The sequence below is a fragment of the Thermobia domestica genome, chromosome 11 (genome assembly GCF_964235325.1).
Source record: "Thermobia domestica chromosome 11, izTheDome1.hap1.1, whole genome shotgun sequence".
NCBI classification, from domain to species: Eukaryota; Metazoa; Arthropoda; class Insecta; order Zygentoma; family Lepismatidae; genus Thermobia; species Thermobia domestica.
In genome coordinates, this window is record NC_137464.1 from 238,845,489 (window position 1) to 238,873,135 (window position 27,647).

At 35.4% G+C, this 27,647-nt stretch overlaps 1 protein-coding gene across 1 annotated transcript; it reads left to right on the forward strand.

Annotated features, from left to right (window-relative positions):
- The first annotated feature begins 315 nt into the window (after positions 1–315).
- Positions 316–26,177, forward strand: LOC145663787 (uncharacterized). The gene is made up of 5 exons (XM_081729872.1): positions 316–403; positions 1,807–2,018; positions 13,656–13,861; positions 22,728–22,863; positions 25,776–26,177. Exons 3-5 carry the CDS (start codon positions 13,716–13,718, stop codon positions 25,995–25,997), a joined length of 504 nt encoding a protein of 167 aa, XP_081585998.1. The 5' UTR covers positions 316–403; positions 1,807–2,018; positions 13,656–13,715; the 3' UTR covers positions 25,998–26,177.
- The last annotated feature ends 1,470 nt before the right edge of the window (positions 26,178–27,647 follow it).

Sequence of the window (27,647 nt, forward strand, 5' to 3'; positions counted from 1 at the left end):
GAAGTAATAACACTATTGATATACCCTATTGATTTAATCCGTAGTCTTCCGTTGCAAGCGCTGCTATCGGCTGAATGAATTCCACTCGCTTTCTCTCGCTTAGCAACAGCTGAACCCTTGTTGGCTCAACGCGTGGGTGGGTGAGGGTGTGAGCTTTAGTTCGCATTTTTGCCACGGCTCAAGACATTGTGGCAGCACAATAAAAATGAACAAAGGTAACAATAGCTAATAATAAGAACAATGGAGAAGATGAGTTGTAATAATAATTTGTTAGTGTGATTATTGTGGTGGAATCTTTGGTAACGCAAGTAACATATTTCATTACTGTAGGTCCGAGGAAGACATGAAGAGATTAACGAAGATGGCGAGGTAGCCACTGTGAAAGCCATCACAAAGGAAACAGGTTTGTGTTATTTATAACTTGTAATAGTAGCAGTTTTAAATTTTGAACCAAAGGTACAGACTATTTAACTGACATTGAATGTATTGCCTTTTCTTGTAGTAAATCATTACCAGGTTGTCAGGTTATTATTTTGTAGCGTAATGGTTAATAAGCATAATCGATTTATGGTAAGCATAAAATTTCGTCATTAGCCCAACATAATGATTCAGTTTTGAATTTGTTTGAATTATCTCTGGTCTTGAAAACCAATAATAAAATCAATAAGGGCAATGTGTTAACCAGAAATCATGGGCCAGGCATTTTTGTTTGGGTAGATGTCCAATGCACGAAGTGGCTTGAGTTTGATTACCGGTGGAAGAGTGTGTGGTTGGAATTCTACGTTAAATTGTACCTAAATGTCACATAGGACCTGCGCTGAATACAAAACTTACGTCCCAAACAATCCGTGAGATAGAATTCGAAACTAGGTATCAAACCTATATAAAATAATTTGTGAACTCAAAAAAATAGATAACTTTATAATCAAAACTTTCTATATTTGAGAAACAAGAGGTTTTCTTAAATCTTTTTTACGGAAAAGCAACTTAAATCGACCCATACATTTCAAAGATTTTGAGAGAATAAACCATGTTGGTGACTACCCATTTTACTGACAGTTGAAGAAGGCACTACTGAACGTGTTCCTAATTATTTGTTTACTTCGTTGAAATTTCGAGTTTATTTTAGCAAGATGCTGACCCTATGTATTATCATAAATGTAGCTTCGTTTCCAGTATTTGATACACCACATGTTTATTTGTTTTCAAGGTTATATATATATCTGTATGTATCCATCGGAAATAGGACATATTCGCCTGAGGAGTGAAATTCTTCGCTGTCTTTCTTTCCATATCCAATAACATAGCACATGCTACGCGATTCAGTTTTCAATTGTTACACGCGCTTTTTAGACATATAAACGTACGACATTACATTACGTCATATCGTAAACAACGTAGCTTTATACAACTTCCGATTATACATGAATAAGTTAACCCTATCTCACAAACTGCTAGTGCAACGATGTAAGATTCTTATTCAAAGATAATAATTAACGGATTATCTTATCCGATCTTAATCCTCAAGTGGTGCAACTGAGCATAATCTTGTAGGCGAAAATAATGAATTTAATTGCAAGAAATTAATTATGTGTGATCTGATTGAATGAAAGAATGGAAAGAAACGCGAGATCTACAAGAAAATCCAGAGATATGATGTTGATCTCTTTAATTTCACATAACCTAAAATTAAAAGTTCTTTTCAAACGTTTGATTCTTGACTACCCCCTCTTTTCATAGTAAAATATTTTTTTGTGAAAACTATACTGTATTAATATTCCATTCTTTATTTTCTTTTTATAATAGAACCTGAACCTCCATCTTATCTCAACATTACTGCTAAGACATCCACCTCCTTGAAGCTAAAGTGGGGTCATCCTTCGTTGGTCAATGGAATTCTGCGATCATTTTTAGTGAATGTGGAACAAGTAGATTCTTACAATCCATCTCTATGCTGCAAATATTACCCCATCACTGAGCATTTGGTCAAAACGGAAGTGCAGAGCTACGAGTACGAGGTAAGATTACTGAGCATTCGATCAGCACGGAAGTGCTGAGCTACGAGTACGAGGTAAGATTACTGAGCATTCGATCAGCACGGAAGTGCAGAGCTACGAGTACGAGGTAAGATTACTGAGCATTCGATCAGCACGGAAGTGCAGAGCTACGAGTACGAGGTAAGATTACTGAGCATTCGATCAGCACGGAAGTGCAGAGCTACGAGTACGAGGTAAGATTACTGAGCATTCGATCAGCACGGAAGTGCTGAGCTACGAGTACGAGATAAGATTTAATGAAATATTTCTTACTTATTTTTCCATAGGTTGGGGAGGCTACAAATTTTCTGTCTGAGTTAACTGTTTGACATGTTGATGTAATTGTACTTTCCTGATAATGTACATTCATGTCCAAAATGATTGTCGCATATCTATAACTGTCTTCTTGTAAGAATATAATTTGATAATAATTTTGCAGGGTACTTTTAATACTGATACTATGTGTATAATCGGAAAATGTATATTTGTGGTAAATTTCATAGGAAAATAATTATAAATACGAAAATTAGAATGAGTGAAACAAAATGTTGCTAAATGGACAAGAAAGTTTTATTTTCGTTTTATTGCTCTTATTTACTGCTCTTTTGACATGAAATTTGCCACATACGTGTCTTTGCCGATTATACACATACTAACATTGTAAGAAATACCAGGTGAATTAGCTGTCAAATTATATTCCTACAACATCATATTTATAGACATGCGACAATAATTTTGGACATGAGTGTACATTCTGTACATTGCTGATCTTTCTTCAACATTTTCTTCTGTTAGTCATTCTTAATTGTGAATTAAGTCGGTATTCGTACTAAATTTATCTCCTCGGTTACCTATCGTAGCGAAAATGCATTAATTTTCGTTTCCTTCTTTCATTCGTCTCTATTATTCTACCGTTCCTCTCATGGGTAATCGTAGCATTCTCTTCTAGCTACATGCTTCAAACATCTAATTTTCTTCGTGTTTGTTCATTTAAAATAGGTTTCTGAGGATAAACTTGGCAAATTTAGTAGGAATGTTAAGGAAGTTGGAGTAAGGTTAGTGTTGTAATTTTCATCCGAGAAACAGAGATGAAGTTATAGGGAACTGAACAGTAAATTGTCCATAGAAACACATATATACATTTCATATTGTTTTATGTGAAATAATGATTTGAGAAAGCACATTGTTAAGGCTTATTGGAGTTCCGTAACTGTAACTTGATAACGCTTCTTACAAGGCTTATTGGAGTTCCGTAACTGTAACTTGATAACGCTTCTTACAAGGCTTATTGGAGTTCCGTAACTGTAACTTGATAACGCTTCTTACAAGGCTTATTGGAGTTCCGTAACTGTAACTTGATAACGCTTCTTACAAGGCTTATTGGAGTTCCGTAACTGTAACTTGATAACGCTTCTTACAAATTGTGTTATAAGGATTCTTATAGTAACTATGATTTCAGAGGATTGTATCTGGGGAAAATATTTGAATAATTATCGCTGCACATGTATTTGTAAAATCTAGTGCAATTTACACGAGTTGCGTTCAGGGCGTCCGTATTTCTAAAAGGAAACATGGAATATCCTATGTAAATTTACAGTATATTCATAGTTGTGCATTTGCTGCATGCTGGAATATCAGAATTAATTAAAAAATTAAGTCGTCCCGTTCCAAATTGGCTCTTGTCCATTTAAAGAAAATTCCAGTAAACTTTAAAAAATGTAGAATCTGCATTTTTTGTAGAACTGGGGATACTTCGGTGTGTTCATGTGAAAAAAACTTCAACATCCTCAAATATTTCCAGATCTATAAAATGCATCGATCCTACAGTTTTTCTCGGTTTAATAGAAATGGACAAGAGTCGTTTTGGAACTAGACGACTCAGTTCAACATTTACCAAAAGTGACTGACAAAGGGTGGATTATTCTTATCAATTGATTATCGACGAATAATAAAAGCGTGATTTCTAAAAAAAAAAGAAAAGAAAAAGAAAAAGAAAAAAGAAAAAGAAAAGAAAAAAGAAAGAAATATTTATATCGCACTAATACTGCAATATTAGTTTACGTTTCGGAAGGTAAGATGGACAACCACCGTGTGCGTGGGTTTTCTCGGGGATCTCCCGTTTCTTCCTACTTTCTTCATTCCACCATTTTCATTCATTTCTCATCATCATCGTCTCCATTAGCCTAGCCGACAGAAGCGTGGGACGTAAAACTTACAGATTTTATTTCATTTCATTGTACTCTTTCGATCTTAGTACTAAGACCAGAAAGCTTTATTTATTTTATTTATACACATTTCTTAGCATTACCGCATCTACGGCCTTGAGGCCGCCACATGTGAGGGATGACGCTCTTTGGCGACCACGCTATCCGAGAAGTAGGGGAACAAAGGAAGCGCCGAGGGGCCTGTATGTTAGGTACAATCCTGGCATTGGCTCGATGTGAATGAGGAAATTACAGGAAACAACTTTGTTCAGGATGGCTGGTCTACTACGGTACACGAGATCAGAGGATCAGAAAGAGAAGAGTAAAACTGGGTTATCTTCAAGAGCTCCTAATATTGCTTTCTGAACTACAGCTTTTTTAAGAAAGTATACCCATTAACAAAGTAAATGCCAATAAAGTATTCAATTTCCTGTTCTGACATAGAAAGTAACTTACTCTTCCCAAATGCGTTAGGTGAGATTTTTCCGTTTGGTATTTGATGGATAAGTGAGTTGATTAGTCAAGTTTTGCCTTCCTTTCGACATCAAGGCTAAATGAAACATGAACCTACATTTTAAGATGAATTCCGCCCCACAGTAGTGCGTTTAAATTTCAAGGTTATTTTATCAGGAATCATATCAAAAACCCCATATCGGAAAGCTCTCTCGGCAGCCATTAGACCAACAGGAAAGGCGGATTCGACGTTCGGGTTGAAGTGAAAGTGTGAAGAATACGTAAAACGAACTGTATTTTAACAACTATTTTCCTCTTGTGAATCCGGAACTGTTTCAACCCTAACTGGGATGAAACGAAGGGATAAAAGACTCATGAGCAGCTTGAATATAAGAGTCAGAATAAAAAGGGAAATAACTATGGGAAACAAAATTCGGTAACTTTGTCCACGACACGAGTGTTTAGAGGAAATAGTCAAAATTGTTTTTACTATAGAAGATGCTATTTATGTATGAGGGAGTAGAGTAAACTCCATTCGCTATGCTGATAATATAGATCTTATTGGAGAATCTCAAAATAAAAGTAGTGTATTTAGAATATCTGAGGGAAAAATTGTGAATAGTATGGAACGAAAAACAAACGAATTAAACTATTGCAATTCTAACGAAAGAAACTTTGTCAAAAATTGGAAGAGAGAATGCAAAAAGTGACTAGTGAAGAAGTAAAATATGAAATGGAAAATGATAGGAAGGATAGGATTGGCGAATAAACCTATTACGAAGAACAGAAAAGTATTTCGTGGTACAAGAAAGACACTTACAGAATGTTTTGTGTCAAGCATTGTAAGTAACAGAAGCTTAGATAAAAGTGATGTAATCATAAAGTGGCTAGAGAGTCAGTAAATATGAATATACAAGAGAACGAAAAAGTTTACCTGCATCAAACGGAAATTCATTGAGGAAGAATTAGAAACAGTGGGAAAGACAATAACTTAAGAATGCAAAATGAAACTGATTACAACCTAATTTGGGAATAAACTTTATACAGACGAAATAGAAGGATTATAGCAATTTAGAAGAGAAAGAAAAATATAAATATTTATGGACAATATAAAAAGAGGTAAGTCCTTTGTGAAGACGGGATCATAGCCGAAGATTTGCAGCAAGCGACCAGTCAGGGAAGACGAAGTTGTAAGAATATAGATACTGTCTGTCAAAACGACCATGTTATTGTTTTACATAGAGATAGACTGAGGGGTGTAGCCACGGGGGAACCCATCAGGGTCAGCCCCCACCCAAATGACCAGCTTTTAAAACATCATCGCAAGATTACCTCGCTTCAGTCATTTAAAAATAACAAAGTTTACATATAATTAATAATTTACGGTAAAATAGTATAGAAAAATACTATTTTACCATACCGATCGGAAAATAGTATGGTATCTCTTTCTTATACCGATCGAAAAAATAGTATGGTACACCTTTCTGTGACAGCAGACTACACTACTTACTGCGATTTATGTTTGATAGTTTGAAGACAAACATTTTGACAAGCTACTATAAATGTAAAGGTAACCAACAAAGTTCTGTCGCTTTTTCACCCACCACCTTTGAACATCAATATGTCACTTAAGACGTACCTGGAAAATCAAAAATAGTCCCCATCAGCATCGACTACCTTCTGCCAACGTTCTGGAACGCCATGGATTCCATCGTCGTAGAACGTGGTGGGCAGTGAAGCGAAGAAGATACCAAGTGCATTTTGCACCTCTACCAGAGATTTGAACTGACGTCCTCTAAGTTACTTGTCCAAGGAATGGAACAGGTGATAATCGGACAGTGCAATGTCCGGGAATTATGGCGGATGCAATACTGTTTCCCATCCAAGGCGTAGAATGGTGTCCCAGGTCATCCTAGCCACGTGAGGCTTAGCGTTGTTCTGTAACATGAAAACCCCTTTACGATTCAGAAGTGCTGGCTTCAGAGTTTTGAGTTTTTCATGCGCACGGCTCAACCGCTGACAGTACAGAGTTGCATTGATGCTCTGACCAGCTGGTAGTAGCTTCCGATGCACGATACCGAGAGCAGTCTACCAAACACTCAGGAGGACCTTCTTCTTGTACAGTGCTGGTTTTGGCTGTCTTGGAAACTGTTCATGGAATACTAACCAATGTCGACGACGCCGGAGAGCTTCGTGCAGAATCCACTTCCCATCATATTCAACACTCTGTCCAGAAATTTCTCCTTCCTTGGATAAGACAGCAAAGAAACACAGATGTCTGCTCACGTTGCCTTCTGGCGTGGAGTCAAATCATGTGGGACCCATCGACCCAACTTGTAGTGCTTCCCAAGCCGATGGAGGTGCTTCCGAACGTTTTCTCCACTCACACTGAATTGTAGTTCCAGTTCCTCACATGTCTGGCCATTGTTCACTTCAATTGCTGCCTGAAGATCTTCATTTTGTACGTGTGTTGGTCATCCTGCACGTGGTGTGTCTTTGAGTGTTTCGTCACCGTCCTTAAACTTGTTATGACACCACTGCACTGTCTATGTAGTCACGACACCCTCACCAAAAGTTTGCCATATCTTGCGCCATGCTGCAGCGGCGTTTGACTCCAGTTTGAACTTGTAGAGCATATACGCCCTTATGACGCTCTATGAAGGTCCCGTGTTCACTCTGTCCTTACGGAAGTTCACGGTGTAACTGAACTGCCACAACTAGGTATTATGTTGGATATACCCACACCAACAACTTTCCTAAGCGTTATCTCGATTCGCATTCGACTCACGGTGTGGGGAGCGAATTGAACACAGACCTCCATAAAAAGTGACAGATGTTTCTTGGTTACCTTTATACTACCATAAAACAATGGTATTCAACTAATTAGTAAGTACATTATATTTTTTATGCTGTACCTAGTGCTAAAAGAATAAAGTTTTCTTTCAGTTTTCAGTGAGGATTTCATTCGCTCTTTTTAATACTACTTGCTGTAAAACAAGAAGTGAGATACACCTGTTATTAAAATAATGATGATGTTTACTGGTCACGAACAATAAATAAATATGTTTGTAGGAAATCTTAAAGAAATTAAGTGCAATTTAAAAAATCAGTCTTATGTATAAATGTAACCAAGAAAGTTTTCTTTTTTTTTGGGGGGGGGAGACTGTGATCCATTGGCCCTCGCACCGTGAGTTAAATGCGAATGAAGATGAAGCGAAGGCCAGTTGTTGGTGTGGGTATATCCAATATATTACCTGGTTGTGACAGTTCAGTTACACCGTGAACTTGCGTAAGGAAGAGTGAACATGAGACCTCCACAGAGCGTCATAAGGGCGCGGTGTGCTGTACGAGTTCAAACTGGAGTCAAATGCCGCTAGAGAGGGGCAGAAGATATGCCAGGCCTTTGGCAAGGGTGTCGTGAGTACGCGGACAGTGCAGTGGTAGTTTAACAAATTTAAGGACGGTGACGAAACACTTAAAGACATACTACGTGCCGGAAGACCAACACACGTACAAATTGAAGAACGTTAGACAGCAATTGAGGCTACAGTGGCCAGACATGTGAGGAACTCGACTACAATTCAGTGTAAGTGGAGAAACCATTCGGCAGCTCCTCCATCAACTGGGGAAATACTACAAGTTGAGTCGATGGGTCCCACATAATTTGACTCCGGGCCAGAAGGCAACGCAAGCAGACGCCTATGTTTCTTTGCTGTCTCGTCTGAGAAAGGAGCCATTTGTGTACAGGATGTTGACATTTGAAAAGAAGTGGGTTCTGTACGAAGCTCCACGGCGCCATCGTCATTGGTTAGCATCCCACGAACAGTTTCCAAAGCAGCCAAAACCAGCACTGCACAAGAAGGTCCTCTTGTGTGTTTGGTGGACTGTTCGAGACATCGTGCAGCGGAAACTGCTACCAGCTGGTCAGAGCATCAATGCAACTCTGCACTGTCAGCAGTTGCTCCGTGTTCAAGAAAAACACAAAACTCTGAATCTGACAACGCTAAGCGCCATGTGACTAGGATGACCCCGGGCAGCATTCTGCGCCTTGGATGGGAAACGCTGTTGCATCCGCCATACTTTCCGGACATTGTACCCTCCGATTATCACCTTTGCCATTCCTTGGATAATTAACTCAGTTCAAATCTCTGGTAGAGGTGCAAAATGCACTTGGTATCTTCTTCGCTTCACGGCCCACCAAGTTCTACGACGATGGAATCCATTGCCTTCCAGAACGTTGGCAGAAGGTAGTCGATGCTCATGGGGACTATTTTTTATCTTCTAGGTACGTCTTCGCCCCAGGTGACAACTTTCTTGGTTACTTTTATAGATAGGTTATGTTTACGAGAGCTTATATTGAAATAGTTCTGCACAAAGGTATAACGTTTGGTCCGGGGCAGCAGTTCTTGATTAAAAATAATAAAAACTGCCTGGAATATAATTTATGGAGAAAAAGCAAAATAAATGAATGAATAAAAATAAAAAATAATACATAAGTAAATAAATAAATAAATAATAATAATAATAATAATAATAATAATAATAATAATAATAATAATAATAATAATAATAATAATAATAATAATAATAATAAGAAGAAGAAGAAGAAGAAGAAGAAGAGAAAGAAGCTAAAAAGCAGTGTTTTAGTTTTCCAAATTAAACCAAAATTTTCCGTTTATTTCAGGTCTCAAAAACACGAACTGCAACACAATTTTTGTTGTTTTGTGCATTGTAGCTGGCCCCTCTTGAAAAAGTACGGGTCCCTCCTACATAAACCTGCTGGCTACACCTCTGGATAGACTGCACACAAAATTCTGTAAAAATCTTTTTTCTTTTACTGTTATCGATTCTTTGATATAAGCTATCCTTTTTATCTGTAGAGTGCTTGCTTTGTCCGTCCATGCAATCTTCAAACTATTTTTAATTCCGTCTAAGTAGACTATACTTTCGAAATACTTGAATATCTTCACATTTCCGTTGAACCTTCTCTACGTGAAGGAAAATATTAAGTTTCTTTTTTCGTGTAGTTTCGAGAGCTCTCTTGTGTCTATACGATTAACATATATGCTTTGGCCCCGACCCCGGGGAGACCTGAGTTTCATTCCAGGTGAGAGGTCCATGTAGTTCGAATCCCACTTTAAGATGCACACTCATGTTCAAAATTATTGTCGCATGTCTATAAATATGTTGTTGTGGGAATATAATTTGATAACGAATTCGCCCGGTATTTCTTATAATGTTAGTATGTGTACAATCGGCAAATACATGTATGTGACAAATTTCATATCAAAAGAGCAGCAAATAAGAAAAATAAAACGAAAATAAAACTTTCTTGTCCATTTAGCAACATTTTGTTTTACTCATTCTAATTTTCGTATTTATAATTCTTTTCCTATGAAATTTACCACAAATTTACATTCCCCGATGATATACATAGTATCAGTACTAAAAGTACTCTGCAAAATCATTATCAAATTATATTCTTACACGAAGACAGTTATATATATATATATATATATATATATATATATATATATATATATATATATATATATATATATATATATATATAATGACAATCATTTTGGACATGAGTGTACGTCCACGTTTCATATAACCAAGGGGTGAAAAGAACTAAAAGTGTAGTCTAACTTACCGATCAAATTTGCACTTTTAACGATCTTCTTGTTTAATATTTATCTTAAACTTTTCTCGATTTTTTGTGTCATCTCCATGACTTACTTTCTGCTATTAATGCAATGTTGTCCACGTACAAATGATATTTAACTTCTTCTAACATATCTCGATATCTTCTATAATTACAGAAGACGACTTGTTTCAAGGCTTTTCACTGAATAGTAGTGAACATAATACTGCAAATTACGGATACGTTAAAACATCAAATAGTACTGTCGACAAAGTGAATAATTTCCAACATCTAACATCAACAGACCAAAGCATATTCACCAAGAAATTAAATGTCGAATTTGTGTTCTTATTCAGTCCACAAATCTATCGTCTTCGCGAATTCTGTCAAGGAATTTGAAGTTTTAAATTTATAAAACGATAATTATATATGTCGTTCTGTATGAGTTTGCGAAATATATTCGCTATTTTGAGGAATGAATGCATACTGAAAGTATGTGAAGAAATCCTGAGATAAATATTCGAACATAAGAAGAACAGGATTGGAAAATGGCGGAAACTACATAACGAGAAACTATTTAATTTGTGACGTTCACCTAATATTGGGAGCCATTAAGTCTAGGAGGCTCAGGTGGGTAGTTTATGTAGCCAGAATGCTGTGGCGTATTTAGGGGGCTTCCGGGCTTACCCCCCCCCCAAAATCTTAATTACTATAGTAAAGTATATGAAATATATTGCCGAATTTTCAAATTTTCAGGCAAAGCGCCCCCGAAAGTTAGCAAAGCCCCCCTGAAACAAAATCGTAAATACGCCACTGCCAGAATGTAACAAAGAATAAACGCTTTCAATCTTCTAGCAGGAAACTCAATCGGAAAAGGACGTAGCGTAGGTTAGAGACAATATTAAGATGGATGTCGCAGAAATAAGAATACAAAGTAGAATCATGATCTAGTTGCTAAGGACAGAGAGGTTTCGTGAATTAGGCCTTGAACGTCTGAGTTTCGTAGGACGTAGAGTTAGTTAGTAGTGATGAAAGTCAATATATATATATATATATATTGCCACATTATTTTCTCTACTTTCAATTCCTGTACTCTTTTCCGATAGGACCTTACAAACATTCCATATATCAAGCACAATCCCATAGAACGACAAGATTGATGGAAAATTGTGTAACGTATACAATCCTTCATTTCCTGCTTTAGAGAACAAGTTGATGGTACGTTAAATAAAACAATTGTTCACGTCTCTATTTCCAGCTCAAGAAACTCGTAGGTGTTAGGATCAATGAAAATATTTTGTTCAATCTTCTATTATCTCACTTTAGAAATTCAATGATGACAAAATTAATGAGAAATATTTTATACAATTCTCTACTTGCTGGCTCAAAAAACTGATCGATGATAATATTAATGAATATATTTGACATATATACGACCTTCAGGTTTCTGTCAAAGAAAACACGTTGATAAAAGGATTGTTGGAAATACCTGGAACATATGCAACCCTGTAGATTTTAGCTCAGCTAAGTAGTTCATGTTAAAATTAAGTAAAATATTTGAAACATGTATAATTGTCAACTTTTCGAATACGATATTCATCCGATGTTTAGATTGATGAGAGATTTTTACAACAAATACATGAAACAGTCTGGATTTTGGAATTCTTGCTGTTAAACTGAATGGATAATATTTGAAACATATACAATTCTGTGACTTTAGGTTAATATTTTGATGATTAGATCAATTTAAACGTTTGAAACATTTACAACCTTGTCACGTATGGTTTAGGTAACTCATTGACGTAAATGGGAAAAATGAAATAAAATGAAATCTTTAAGTTTTACGTCGCACAATTATGCCGGTTAGGCTAAAGGAGAAGATGAAGATGAGAAATGAATGAAATGGTGGAATGAAGAAAGTGGGAGGAAACGCGAGAACCCCTAGAAAACCCACGAGCACGATGTTTGTCCACCACAAAGTCCACACGGCGGGAGCTGGGATCGAATCAGGGACCCCCAATCACCAGAGGTGAACGCTCTACCACTGAGCCACCGCGCCCCCCAACGTAAATGGGAATTGAAATATCTTTATATATGTTGAAATACGTATATATAAGTCGGCTTTAAATAGTTTTGGAAACACTTATCATAAATATTTCTAACATTATTCACACTTTAATTGCTTCAAAATTAAAAGCTTCCCTCCACAATAATATCTTCCAACGTCTTTGTTTATCATAAGGATTTACCCTTTTTAATATTATTTATCAAGCACACATTGCTTCTTCGTTTCTACCGTTTAATGTTTACCTTCTATCAGATTCCTCTTGATACTGCTCCTTCTAAACTAATATTCTGACTAGTTCCTTTTCCTCTTTTCAATTATCTGTATTATTATTATTCTTTTTCGTTCAACTGTTTACAATGAACCTTTTTTTTTTTCTTTCCATCTACTAATATTTCTGGATTCTTCTCATATCTATACTTCAAACTTTAACAGGACTTCTTAATTCTCGCTGTTTCATAACATCCATGCTTTTGCTTCTTATAACACAACATTCCATTCGGAACGTTTGGCATAGTTCACTACTTAACCCTCTGTGTCCCAATGGTTACTCCATAAAACCATATTTTTGAATATTTCTCCTCTGGTTTTGGTGGCAACTTGCTGAAACCATGTTTCAAGATTGATTACTGCTGTCATTTGTTGTACAGAAATGCAGTTAACTCTTTATTATCTAGATCAGTAAGAGAAATCAAGAAGAAAAACAATAGTGGAAGATTATAAACAATATTGTCTGTAGGAATAGTTTTTTAAATGTCATCTCAATTAGATATACGCAAAAAGTTCATTTTTCAGTATAATATTTTTATACATGGTCCTTAAACGGTTAACGATACACAAAATATAATTCTCTTTTCCTTTAATGTCTTCTTTTGTTTTGCTAACTTTGGCCTTATTTTCCATTCATATTCGAGATTGTCACTAGCAAAAGCCATGATAAGCCACACTAAGCAGAGAACAATACAGGTTCCTTATTTCATAAGATGCATTAGGTGGTGAATAAAACCAAACGAAAATAAATAATTAATTCCTTACTGACATTTTTACCGAGTTTCACTTTTACGCTATTGGTAAGTTCTCTGGAATCTAAGTGTGATGATACGGCTGAGGATATCCTTAGAGCCAATGAATGCATTAGAATTAGAGTGTTCTTACATATGCAATAATTTTCTTCAAATTAACATTATAAGTAATTCTTTTTCACTCTTTTTAACTATTGTTTTATAATATTGTTCAATTATTTGATACAGTTCACAAATCTCGATGCAGCATCTGTGTACACAGTGAGCGTATCTGCGAAAACAGTTTCGATGGGCCAAGCGTTGACCAAAACAGTGAGTACAAAGCCTCCGAAGCCAGTGATCTCTAAGAAGCCTATCATTAACGGAACATCTGCGGAAAATGGAACAGCAAATATCACAATTCATCCAGTTTATTTATACAGTGGACTTGTCAGGTATAAGATTAAATTCTTACCTTTAAATTGTAGTAAATAATTAGTATACAGTAAATAATCTATATATTGTCAATCTTTGCCTGCTGATAATTAGCAGCTATGGCGTCGCATCAACGGATTATTGAAACAACTAATCGCTCAATTAGGATAAATAATCAAATTTTACAAATTGATATTGCCAGTAATAGCGTTATTTGTTGCACACAGAGGGTGATCATGCTACTGAATCATTCATCATCAAATTTTGAGATAATAATAGTGTCACTGAACAAGTCGTTCGCTCACAAATGTACACGTTAATAAAGTTATTGATAAAGTTGTCTTTGTTACTGAGCTAAATGTAATCAAATTTTATTCACTTAAGCCTGTCTCAGACGGGACTGAAATAAGGCTGCAATTCACGATCTAAAACTCACGACCTTACTTAACGATCGTGTGAGAAGTAACTTGCCCTTAGTCCATGTTCAAATTTTCTGCTGTCCTTATTTGGATCCTGACTTGGAAGAAATAGAAGTTTCTATTTTCTCCTAGACTTGCATACAACTACCAATCAGAAAAGAGTAGCGTCTGACGACATTCAATTTTATTTCTCGCTGTAATTTCAAAACAATGCTGCCTGGACAATAGAGTTATACGAAAAATATGATTTTTTGTATAACGTGAAGCACAATTTATATTATTTAAAAAAATGCAAGAATAAAGACCTCAGAGTAGGTATGCAGTAAAATAAGTAGTGTCCGCCCGAACACTACAAGTGTGAACAAATGTAGTTACATCTTTTAAAAGAATAAAAATAGGTGATTTAAGTATATTGTGCAATTTGTATACCAAAAAATGTAACATGTTAAAAAAAAGCGTGCAGATTTACTTTTGGCGCAACCACTCGAATAATTGTTCATAAATTGGAAATCCTTCACTAATTTCCTCCTTATTGTTTTCTAAATGATTTGTGCTGGGCGACATTAAAATATTCACATGGCGTAATTAAAATTCAAGGGGGGATCATAAGCAATTGTTGAAAAATTATAATTCTTTTACGATTTCCGTATAAATACAGCGTCCGGATGCATGCATAAAAACTACAGCCCAAAATACACAAAACAACCTGCACTAGGTCACCAGTAAAAAGCAGGAATGCTACCTAACCGTTATTGCAGGTCGAAGCTGGACGGCCCGAGCGTCAGCGAGGGGGTGCGTCTGAATGGAGTAGGCGCGTCAGCGAAGGTGGGTATCAGCATATGCGAGGGTAGTGAAAATTAATGAGTTTTGGCAATGACACGCGTTTCAATAGCATTTTTCATGGTTTCATACTAGTAGCGTTCCACTTGTAAACAAAATACAACTTCTGTACACTGCTGGTGGAAAATAATTTTTTATACAGGCATCTTTCATATGAACTTACTTATTTTATCCGTCGTAAAGCACTTGTAATAATTTTACACTAGTAAACCTACTCTTGTAAATGTAAAAATCAGATGTGGTGCGCCAAAAGTATACCAGCACCAAAAACAGAAACAATAAGAATTAATTGTCATCAGTGTTGTGTGGCCTTCGTGCAATTTTAGGGAACAGCTCTACAATGCTGGCACAATACAAAAAGTCCGAGCGTAGTGCATGATAGGGGTTCCTTGCACGGTGTGAGTTTACTTTATGGGCTTTGTGAGCATTTTTGTGGGTAGTGAGCTGACCGGATACACTCAGTACCTACACTAGAAAATTGCTCTTTCTTCTTTATTTTAGCTTTCCGCGCCTAATGACTGCCCTCATTTATATATTTGGACAAGTCATTTGATTTTCAATTCTACAATCTGGTGGATGCAAGGATCTATAGACCTTTTTTCAGCTGATACAGACTCCCTCACGTTCGTATCTCGCTGCCGAATTTTCGGAGTTACTAATTTCAATAGTATATGGAATTCTGAATAGTCCATTCTGTAGGTTTTTTTTTTTTTTTTTTTTTTTTTGTAGGGCCGAGGATTTTTTGTAAGTTGTGCATTATTCACCATTGAAAATAAGGTGCTTTCCTATCCATTATTCTGGCGAATAATTCACTCCCTGGTCCAGCAGCTCCTCTTTACTCTTTCTCTCTCTCTCTCTCTCTCGTTTGTGGGGGGAGGGGAGGGCGGATTTTGTATTAACAACAGAGCACATATAGCTGCTATGGTTATTTCATCCTCTTCGAATGAACTATATTGTGAAATAGAAAAACGATAATATTTACGATTACGTCAGTTGATTGCCCTGTGCGTAACACATTCTTCAAGTGTTTTTCGTCTCTTTAATACATCGACCACGAGAGGCTCTGCTGGTAAAACCTACCTAGTTTTAAGGATCGTCTGAGACCCCTACATCACCTCAGGATAAAAGAAATTGCAAGGAAGTTTCAGTTAAACAACACTGTCAAGTTGTAACCTGAATTGAGGCCTTAGTTCAGATCCTTGTGAGACCGGCTTTACAGTGGTCACTGAGAAAACCATAATCAAATTTAACACAACAACACACACATAATGTCACCGACAGACAGATTTGTGTCATTGGTAGTGAAATTTGTGCTACTGGACCAATCGTCTCCACGTTTCACAAGCTGATATTTTCGCCAATAGTGATGCGTGTTATTTCTAAACCAATAGCCACTGAGTCTACACATTAATAATACAACTAATATAACGATTTATAATATTACTGATATGGTAACTTTCATTAGTAATCAACCGTCATCAAAGTTTATACATTGATGATGACTTGTATCACTGATAGTATAGCTTGCCACGGAAGAAATTGAAACCAAATTTTACTCATTATAATTTCATGGCTTGGATAGGTGACACTGAATCAATAGTTACCAAATTTTTACACATTCAATGTGTCAATGGTATAAGATGATTTATGTCCTTCAATCAATCGTCACCAAGTTGTATTTACTCTTAGACTATTTGAAGTCGTTGATAGAGTCGTTACCAAATTTTCGCACATTTACTAGTTTCTTTATATCACAGGACTAATCGTCGAAAATTCTAACATTGATGTTGTCATTGGAAGAGTGATTTCGGTCACTAAACTGAACGTCACACAAATTTAAACACTGATAGTTCTTAACTGACACGGTGAGACGTTTAATTCAGTTAATCGTTACCAAACTTAACGCTTTCATAGACTGCTTTGTGTTAGTGTACTAATCTAAAAATTACTCCCATTTATAGTTTCACGATCAGATGATACATGCCGTTGAACCAAACGTCTTCAAATTTTATACACTGATACGATTATTTGTATAATCTATAAAGTGATTTCTGTCACAAATTGGATAACTTTTGTCTAGGAACAAACTCTCAATAAAGTTTACACACTTAATCTTTTCCATACCAAATTTAAATCAACGGTTGAATGCAAGACTACGAGATTCGTCCATGAGTTGGCAATCACTGAGCGCATTGGTTTCGTTGAAATTCCGTAACTTGACTGTTTGTTAATATACTTTCTAACAAAACAAATAACAAGTATTAAAAACACTCTTTTTAATGTGTAGAAGTTCTCGGAGTTCTTTCTGTCGAGAACTCTCTGGTTTGTAAGGGGAATAGCTTCAAGTGGATTGCGTATACAATGGTAAGAAACATGTGGGGCGTGGGGCGTATGCAACATAGTATAGTCGGGAGAACATTGTTCTTTATAGGAGATGGTAAATTGCTACTAGCACGTTGATTTTAAACGGAATGCTTTGTTCTTTCCAGGAACAAATAAAAAAAATACAGTAATTTCTTTGGTTTTGTATATATTATCTTCCCAAATAGGGATATTCTTTCTGCCACATCATTGACACATTATTAGTGTCACTGATAATTGAATATGTCTCAGAAAGGACGAGAATTCTTGGTCAGCAAAAGTATTATTTCACTCCAACTAACCGAACATTATTAGATATCCGAACTATCTATGCATAAACGTTGGAAATCTTATAGAACGAGTATGTCCGTCTGTCTGTCTGTAGACAGGCATCAGAGCAAAGACGGCAAGAAATATCGAGAAGCAGTTTTTTGTAATAGATTCAATATCCCTAAGTAGGTTCCATCCCATTCGTTAACCCTCTATGCAAACTAGAAATGGTAGAAACTAGTCATTTCTGGTTTCCGCGTTTATCGTCATAGAACAGAAACAGTAACAGATATCGACATTTTTTTTCAGTTGGTTCAGGGTTAGAAGAGAGCGTAAAACTATCACCCGCAACACGCTATCAAAAAGCAGAAGCAGTTCAAATTTACTACTAGGACAAACTCGCTAAATGATATTGAGAATCGTTTTTTTGTAATCGATTCAGAGTCCCAAGAATAGGTTCCATCTTCTCCGTTAGCCCTCTATTCAAACCAGAAGTTGTAGACAGTGTTGAATGCAGGTATGTTCAAGGGGGCCTAATCCCCCTCCTACAATATATATGCGCCCCCCTAGTATATCTCTAATTACACATGCATTGAAATATTTGCTTTGTTCTGTTAAACTTTTTTCGGAAATAAAAGTATTAAAAGCAAAGATTTTCGTTTTTTAAAGAAAATTAGTTTCATCTTTTGGCCAACCTAATTGTTCTAATTAACAAACCGCGTTCTTGTATAAAGTCAAAGTTAAATAAAAGCTTGGAAATTAGATGCACACGCACACAAACGCTTTACAACGTTACTTAGGGAAAAATGGCAATATGTTGGTTATCGGAACCGAACAGGCAATAACAAGTCGAGAGTTTTGTTGTGACAGAATCCTGCTACTCTATTGCAATCTGGAACATAGCCCCCCTTAAATTTTTTGCCCTCCTTGTACAAAAGTCTGAATTCAAACACTGGTTGTAGAAGTCAACCATTTTTCGTTTCAACATTTATCGCTACAGGACAAAAACGGTAACAAATAGTGACTAGCAGTTTTATGCAATCAATGCAGCGCTCCAACAATCAGCTCAATCTAGTGATGGGCAAAATGATTCACCTCTCAGATTCGTCGCTCAGTAGTTCGCTCACTAAAATGAACCGGTTCATTTGAACGACTTAGTGACTCACTTATAATTTTACAACCGGGAGAGGAGGAGGTTAAAACATAAAATCCTATTATCAGACTAAATGCAATTAACAGATGTAATATACGAAAAAGTGTGATTCAGCTGCAAAATCATAAACAATTTGGATTAAATAGAAGCATTTATAATAAATAAAAAAAATACAACACGAATTCAATATATATATATACAGGATACGGGCTTGCTTATTTTTAGTGAAGAGTTTACATTCCGAGTTTCATATTTCTAATTTGACAGCATCGTAAGAAACTATCTTTTTTTTAATGTGACTACCGCTCACCCCCTCTCCCTGAGGAACCAATTATATGAAAAAACCGAGTTCGAGGTAGGTGATAACTATATCTAGAATTTCATTTAAATCATTCAACTGTTTTCCCGTGATCACAAACAAGATTGTTGTCATTTTTATATAAAATAGATTTATTGTGTCAATAATATAATATTGCGTTTAAGAATTGTTTAAATACACAAAGTCTTAATAGGGGCGTAGGCCCCAACTTTCCAACCCATATGTACTTCCATAAATTTAGGGATATTCAGATACAACTTAGGTGATTACGGTTTGAATTTTGTACATCACACAGCCTTAAGAATTTCCATAAAACACCCTTAAGCAGACCTTCATTATTTAGGCTGAAATTACCTTCTGCAAGAAAATAATGAACTAACAGTAAGTCGTAATCAAAATTAATTCTCTCTTATTATAACATAATAAAATTTACTGCAATTATTAAGAGTTTATTTGAATTATGTATTCTCATTTCAGCATATCATTCCTCCTTAAGAATTGTGTAACACATAACTGTCTTTAAAACTACCAGTTGCAGAACGAGTAATCAGTTCTTACCGCTATTGCAGATGTATTGTGCACATTTATGTTCTCATTGTTTAATTTCTCAAATGAATAGTAGATTGGAAGAACAGATTCTTGGAAAAGAAAAACACCATCTCCTAAGGCCTTTTACTTAGTTGACCTACTACCCCATTATGCAAATTTGAATTTACTTAATACTGAAAAGTTTACGAATTAGTTTTGTGCTTTATATATGAAATATCATTTTAAGTCCAATTGTAGCATTAAAGTGGAAAACATTCAGCCTACGCCGTTGATACTATTTTTAATTCATTAATGTCAAATTTACACATACATGTACATGGTAACGCACACTTACTGAACAAGACTGAAGAGGCGCAAAGTCCAGTGAGAACCAGCGAAACCACTTCTCTAACCAAAAGAGCAACTGACTAAATTAAGTAACAGTAAATCGTGAAGCAAGAGAGCGGTTCACGAGTGAAAGAATCGTAGTTCCCAGAGAACAGTGGTTCCAAAACAACTACGACTCTTGAACAACTCGACTTTCGAAGAATCACGACTCTTGAAGAACAACGACTCCCGAAGAACCACGACTCCCAAAGAGCCGGCTCCTGAAGAGTCGTTGCGCATTTATAGTAAGCCATGACTCACTCACTCATCCAAAAGAGTCGGTCAGAAGAGCCGACTCACTCGCGAGTGACACATCACTAGCTCAATCTCCCCGTTTATAAGATGTGTTCCTGTTCGGAGCGACATTTATAAGAGGAGTTTCGTTCGACTACCGTTTGTTCCTGTTTTATAAGAGGAGTTAGTTCCCGTAACGAAAGCCAGATATAATAATATTGGGATTCGAACCTTGGATCTCTTTTGGAGTCTTCCTTAACATCATTCATTTGTAAAAGACTAATAGATCCAATAAGGAACTGGCAAGTAAACAAATAGTCTCACTCCCACGGTCCTAGGATTCGGGCGTTAAATGTATCAGAGGCATGAGCCGTATACCCACCGTCGCTGTTGCGTCAGCTCCAAGACACGCTGGTCAATACCTGTAAAAAAGTGCAAGGTAGGACAGCCATACGTGATTAACACCAGATGAGTAGTGGGAGACGAAAGTAAATGTTTGAACTTCTCTATTGATAGATACCTTACCTTCTGACAAACACTTCACATCGTGTACGTTTTAATTGGTACACATTTCAATCACTAAGAAAAAGGGCATAACATATTAAACTCATCTGGTTAGCACTATCATCACTTTTTAGAAATGATAACAAGAATTGTAAATAACTTTGTATTATTATGCACTATGTGGGTTACACTACATATGATTTAGAACAATACTAATATTTTCATATTACTTTTAACATTTCACTCGAAAAGAAATTGGCCCTTGAAGGATTTCGCGACGATCTGTAAACGCGCACGACGGTTCCGGCGACTATACCGAATACAATTCACTAGTCCACCGTTTTAGAAGGATGAGTTTTGCGTCATCTTCTATAAGTTTCCTCATTCGAAGAAGTCAACTACAACTGGTGAAGAAGTCGATGCTTTCCTTGACATTGCGAATTGTGGATTTCATTATTTTCTTATGTCGTTTTCATTATTCACTGGTATATCAAAAGGCAATGATTAGTTTCGGTAATTAAACACTAAGACTTTACATACTTCAATAATTTTCGTGAAGACAGAAACAGTACATTCAGCTCACATGGTGGCTGAAACAAGACACACACACTTCTCTTCCGGCGTCCCCTCGTTGCCAGTTCACAGCGCAAGAATACACTGACTAAACTAAAATATAGTTCGTAGAGAGCATTGAGTTTTTGCATTATTATAATGTTAATAATATATAATGAATGGTTCATAAGTTAATAAAAATCACATTAAAAACACTGATAGTTCCAATAAGTTGTGGAACTGATTATTATTGATAATTTTTACATTGTCACGTAAAGATCTGTCATCGTCATGAGGACTTATGCGTGGGCGTTTCTCTCGAGAGTAGCTAAATTTTTCCTCCAAATATGGGCTGACGGGAGGAAGCAAGACTGTCTGGAGAAGTGAGGTACCTTTTGGGTGAGAAATTCCTAAGCATTGTTCTCTCCCAACTGTTGATTAGTCGCATTTCATTTCCAAGAATTGATGTTGGAATAATACGAGGGTTGGTTTAAAAATTCAAGCCAATCCATACTGTTATACGTTAACCCTCTATTCAAAACTCTTTCCAGATTTAACGTTTATTACCATAGAACAAATGACAATAGATAGTGATATGCGGTTTCCTGCAATCGACTTAGTGTGTCAACACAACATATCAAAATCGTTTACTACATCGTACCAAAACCAGAATTGGTTCTAATTTATTAGTTCTCCGATTTCAGTATTGATTTCAATAAATAAAAAAAAACGGTAATAAATACAGAGTAGCGGTTTTTAAACCCAGATGAAGAGTCCCAGGAACGAATTTTCACTCAAATTTTATCTTACTGTTCAAATCGAAAATGAAAATCTACAAAGTCCGGGGACAACATTGAAGGTATAATGGATAAAACGGAAACAGAAAACGACAAGCAGTCTTTTGATATGGATTCATTTCTGCAAGATATGTTTCGTCTCTAACTTTACTCCTCCTCTATTGTAATGAGAAGTTATAGATGTACTAGTTCAAGTTTGAATATTGCATTCGCATAGTTAGGAAGTATACCGTAGATTTCACATTTGTAAAGAAATTCACTTGTTTTCTTATCAATTCAAGATGGTATTCAGTATTAGCCAGCATGTTTATTAAGCTATGAAATTGATAAGTGAATAAAGAGTTGTTAACATGTGATCATATGCTTTATTAGTAAGAAAATGTAATGACTAACAGTAAAGAAGAGGACGACTGCGATTTGAAGTGGCATATTGTTAAATGGGGTTGTGACAAAATAAATAGGCTATATTTAATATGGTTTTTCCTTCATATCGGTGACCAATTAATGTTTTACTTTTCGCAGTGCTTATTTGTTGCTGGTATTCCCTCCATCGTATAACGAGAGCGTGATGTCTTCCCAGTTCATGATTCCTGGCCTGGAGGAAGAAGTTAGACTTTTAACAAACAAAACTTTTTATGTTGCTGCTGAGTTTTCACAGGTAAATGCTCATTAATTAAAACATTTTACTAACAAGATTACAGTTAATTACGTACTCTTAAGAGTATTTATATTGTGTCTTTGTCAAATCACAGTAACACAGTACACACGGAAGATAGAAACTTACAAAAGATAATGATTGATATTAAACAGCAATCAATAACATTAAACAATACAAGTACTATTCATTGTTATAGATTGCTGTTTAATATTAGTTTCTACTGTATTATAACAACTAAAATTTGGCAACCTATTTTACAGTATATTTTTGTAATTTAGTTAAAAATGAATTAAGTAGAGATTATTGTTGTTGAAGGTAATCATAATAGAGTTATCTAAACAATAAATCGTTCACCCGTTATAGCGTTATTAAATTACAGAAAAATCTACATACTATAAGGAATACATGTATATTAACATAATGAAACTTAAATAAATACTAATATAAAAAGCTGAATATTAACGGTACCACTAATCATCATTTATTGTAATGTCAACCGTACTCGGGTTACCAATTACTGCAATGTAACAGCAACCGTATTCATGGGACTTTCGCAATGCAGTCATGCGTGGTGTGTGTGCTGTGTCTAACAAAGCAAGTTTAGACAAGTGCACAAACAATCATTTGATTGGTTTAAAGGTTAACACAAGCTCTTGAAATTAAAATCAAGTTTTACGTATAATCTAAAATATAGTCATTGAACTTAAATAATGACAACACACGTCTGAAAGTTTGTGGCTTGTCGACAATCTATTTTTTCTAACCACTATTCCTTCAAAGCTCTAACAGAAAGTGTCCATATTATGAATGATATAATGCGTGGTCTCCATTGACATTCTTTCGATGGTCACCTAAGAATACATCCCGAAACAAAATCAGATATATAACTATTTCATTATTCCCCACTTATTCCATAATCCCGCCTTTCTCTCTACTTATTTTACGATAAATAAAGATTTTATTTGACAAATCATAGTGTACTGACATGTAACTATCTTGTAAATGTGTTGGGAGCTCTTTGGGCTGAGCAAACAGTATGCCTACCTCAGATGAGCTTGAACTTCACTTTGAGAACTTTTGCTCTACACTGTACATTTGGTAAACCTATTTTCAACTCATTATTATTCAACAATTCTTAGATCCCTATTTCTAATTTTACTAAAGGGTTATTTCTTCATTTATGTATATTCGTTTGGAAATTTCTTTTGGTAATAAAGAAAATTCTGATAATAACGTCCTTTTCTTTTTGTTGGTGCGAAAAGTGCTTAAAAATCTACGCGTTATGCAAAGTATTAACTTTAGTAGTTTTGTTCTTTATATGTGTTTATTATGAATCTACTGCATTACTTCCTTTCGACCAATGATCGCCAAACCGTCGATCGCGAGCTACTAGTATCTATCGCCGGGACATTTTCGATAGATCGCGTTAACGCTCCGGTTGGCTAGTTTTGATTCCTCCACTGAACTGATGCTAACGATAGGGGGCGCTGACGACAACAACTGCTTGTTTGCTCCGCGCCAACTGCAATTGTCAGCCTCATCTCACAGTTGATTGTATACGCGTGGGGTTGCACACGTTACGTTTTTCGTGTGTATATTAGACATTTGCTAACGTTATGTTTTTCGTGTGTATATTAGACATTTGCTAAATGTTATGTTTTTTGTGTGTATATTAGACATTTGCTAAACGTTATGTTTTTGTGTGTATATTAGACATTTGCTAAACGTTATGTTTTCCGTGTGTATATTAGACATTTGCTAAACGTTATGTTTTCCGTGTGTATATTAGACATTTGCTAAACGTTATGTTTTTTTTGTGTGTATATTAGACATTTGCTAAACGTTATGTTTTTCGTGTGTGTATCAGACATTTGCTAAACGTTATGTTTTTCGTGTGTGTATTAGACATTTGCTAAACGTTATGTTTTTCGTGTGTATATTAGACATTTGCTAAACGTTATGTTTTCCATGTGTATATTAAACATTTGCTAAACGTTATGTTTTCCATGTGTATATTAGACATTTGCTAAACGTTATGTTTTTTGTGTGTATATTAGACATTTGCTAAACGTTATGTTTTTTTGTGTGTATATTAGACATTTGCTAATTTGGGTAGTTTGCTTTCATATTCACTAGAAACATAAGTTTATAGGTAATAAACAAATGTAAAATTTCTTTTTTTTAAAAAAACAAAAGTTGATAGTTCTTTTGGTTGATAGCTTACAGTGGGATTTGAAAACGGTACGGTAGCTCAGAAGCTTCGTAAGTTTGGCAACTACTGCTTTAGAGTTACAAACTGTGCAATGCATACCAATGAATAATTTTTATACAAATTCGTCTGTCCTGTCATAGATATCAGAGAAAAACGGTAAAAGACATCTATGTTTAATTTACATTTAGTGATTCAATAACCTTCTCCATTATTTTTCTATTAAGTAATAGAACTGTAGCACTTATAGTTTCAATGTTGAATGGTAATACATATCCAGGAATATTTTGATATGGATATTGATACCTAAAATAGATTGTATCTCTCTCCTTATTGCTTATCCCTATATTGAAGCTGGAATTTCCAGAATTATCGTTTTGGTTTCCAATGCAGGGTGTCCCAAAGATAGATATACACCACAGCATTGATCAAGTATAATATTCTAGTTTATGGGTTTATTTGCTTCGGTTCTTCCGAACTTAAGATGTAAGTAAAAAGACGTTAAGAACAAATAATAAGGAAACTAAATCTACCTGATGGATAACAATAAGAAATTATTTAAAATGCAATGAGCTGATCAGTACGGTACTGTATATCTACTTTTGGGCCACCCTATATTAGATTCGTTTAGTTTGAAAGTCTAGTGCAGTCTGTGAAACGAAACTCACATTTCAAAAGAAAATAAATAAATTTTATTTTCTAGTCTGAACTGCAGAGCGACAACCAGTTTACATTAGGCTCAGAAGAATATGGCGATGGCATTTATGTCCAGTACCAGAATCCACAATTAGAACCAAACATCACATATTCAGTAGGACTAGTTTTAATTTTGGAATACGAATGTGAGAAGTCTTTTGGTTTTATAGAAAGCGATACTTTCAATATTTCAGTGGCGGATGGAACTAAAGAAACTGAAGAAAAATGATTTGACACATTAGTAAGAAGCATAATTGTTTCATTTTGAACAATTTCTTGTTTCATTCTTCAACAGAACAATATTTGTAGCAATTATGGTATGTTTTTTTTAAAAAATAGTATTTCTGTAGTGCTAATAGTTTATATAGTTATATATATTGCGTGTAGTGTAAAATATGTTTTTGTTAAGTTGAGCTGTTATTTCTTGTTTGGAAATTTAATAAATAAAATGAATTTATTTTTCGAAAAAATCTTGCGAATATGATTTGTAAATCTATAGAATTTTCTGAAAAACGATCAAAATGAATTTAGCTGTTTCTGCGATGTTCCTCAGAAATAGATGCGAATATATGAACAGTGATTTTAAGTATTAACCCTTGCCTGCTCAACAGGGATAAATTTGACTAAGATTAGGTTAACTTTTATCTTTCCGCTAACCTTTTAACCCTCGCCATTGTCTCGTGCATACTCTGCACTTTCTCCAAAACTATAACAAAAAATTATGGGTGCGAGTTATATGCGTGAATGATAAGACATATGTACATCTGGGAACACACCAGCATTTACTTGTTACGTGTACACTTGAAGCATAAGTCTTCGATGTTTCTGCATTAACATGTATGCCATTGAATTAGATGAGAGCAATAGACTAGCACTTACTTGGTGTGTGTGTGTGTGTGTGTGTGTGTGTACTTGAAGCGTGAGTTATCATTGTTGTTGGCAGTGGCGTGTGATGATGTTTCCGAAAGGGGAACAGGTTTGACTGAGTACACTCTTCGGTATTATCAAACACAGTGTAATATTAGCGTGTTACTAACAGGAAAAATCATGTACATGGGATTTCTCAAGGTTTTTCCCGTTTCCTTCCATATTACCATTCTTTCTTAATCATTCGTTTTCTTTAGCTTAAATTATATTATCGTGGGACGTCATGTTAAAGATTTAATTTCTACACATGCTCGTACATTATTGCGAGTGATGGATTTCCAATAACATCTCTGAATCATTTTTCCACCTTGACTCCTTTTTGTCACGTAGTGTAACAGTGTTCAAAGTCATCAGGCCTGTTATTTTGCGAAGTAATATTGCAACAAGGGGAGAATTCAAAATTTTACTCCCTATTTCGTTAAGCATTTTCTCTACTACATGTATGCTTAAGTAATTTTGAATTATATTGGAAGTTCTAGCAAATGTAGTTACCTGAAATAAATTGTTTAAAATTTAAAATAATATTTTAGAATAAAATTCAGCAGTTTAATAATGTAACTGCTTTTATTCATCGATTCGCTACTCTCTCAATCTCTTTGATGAATAAAACGTCTAGCACTAGATGTTCTCTTTTCCTGTTCAATATACATTTTTATAGCTCATAGCGATTCATTTGACAATCGTCGTGTAATCAAATATGTTTACGCAGTACTTTGAAGATGATTTTCGAGCTATTAGTGACACCCACTTTTTACATAGAAAATTATCACTGTATTCTTAGACATTCCAAACGCTTTTTTAGTAACAAGATGAACATGACTAATTTGGCAAATTATCATTTAATGAACACCCAGTTAACCGCTTCTAGAATTATGGTGATAACTTAGAAAATGGCTAGTGTAAGATTTTGTTTTTGTTTCAAATTCGGTAAGGTAAGGAACAGACATGCCAT

What these genes read in the sequence shown, in the direction of transcription:
- LOC145663787 (XM_081729872.1), top strand. Translation starts at nt 13,716, where the DNA reads ATGGGCCAAGCGTTGACCAAAACAGTGAGTACAAAGCCTCCGAAGCCA. An exon ending in TTATACAGTGGACTTGTCAG is followed by an intron (nt 13,862 to 22,727) that starts GTATAAGATTAA and finishes TACTTTTCGCAG; the next exon opens with TGCTTATTTGTTGCTGGTAT. An exon ending in TTGCTGCTGAGTTTTCACAG is followed by an intron (nt 22,864 to 25,775) that starts GTAAATGCTCAT and finishes TTTATTTTCTAG; the next exon opens with TCTGAACTGCAGAGCGACAA.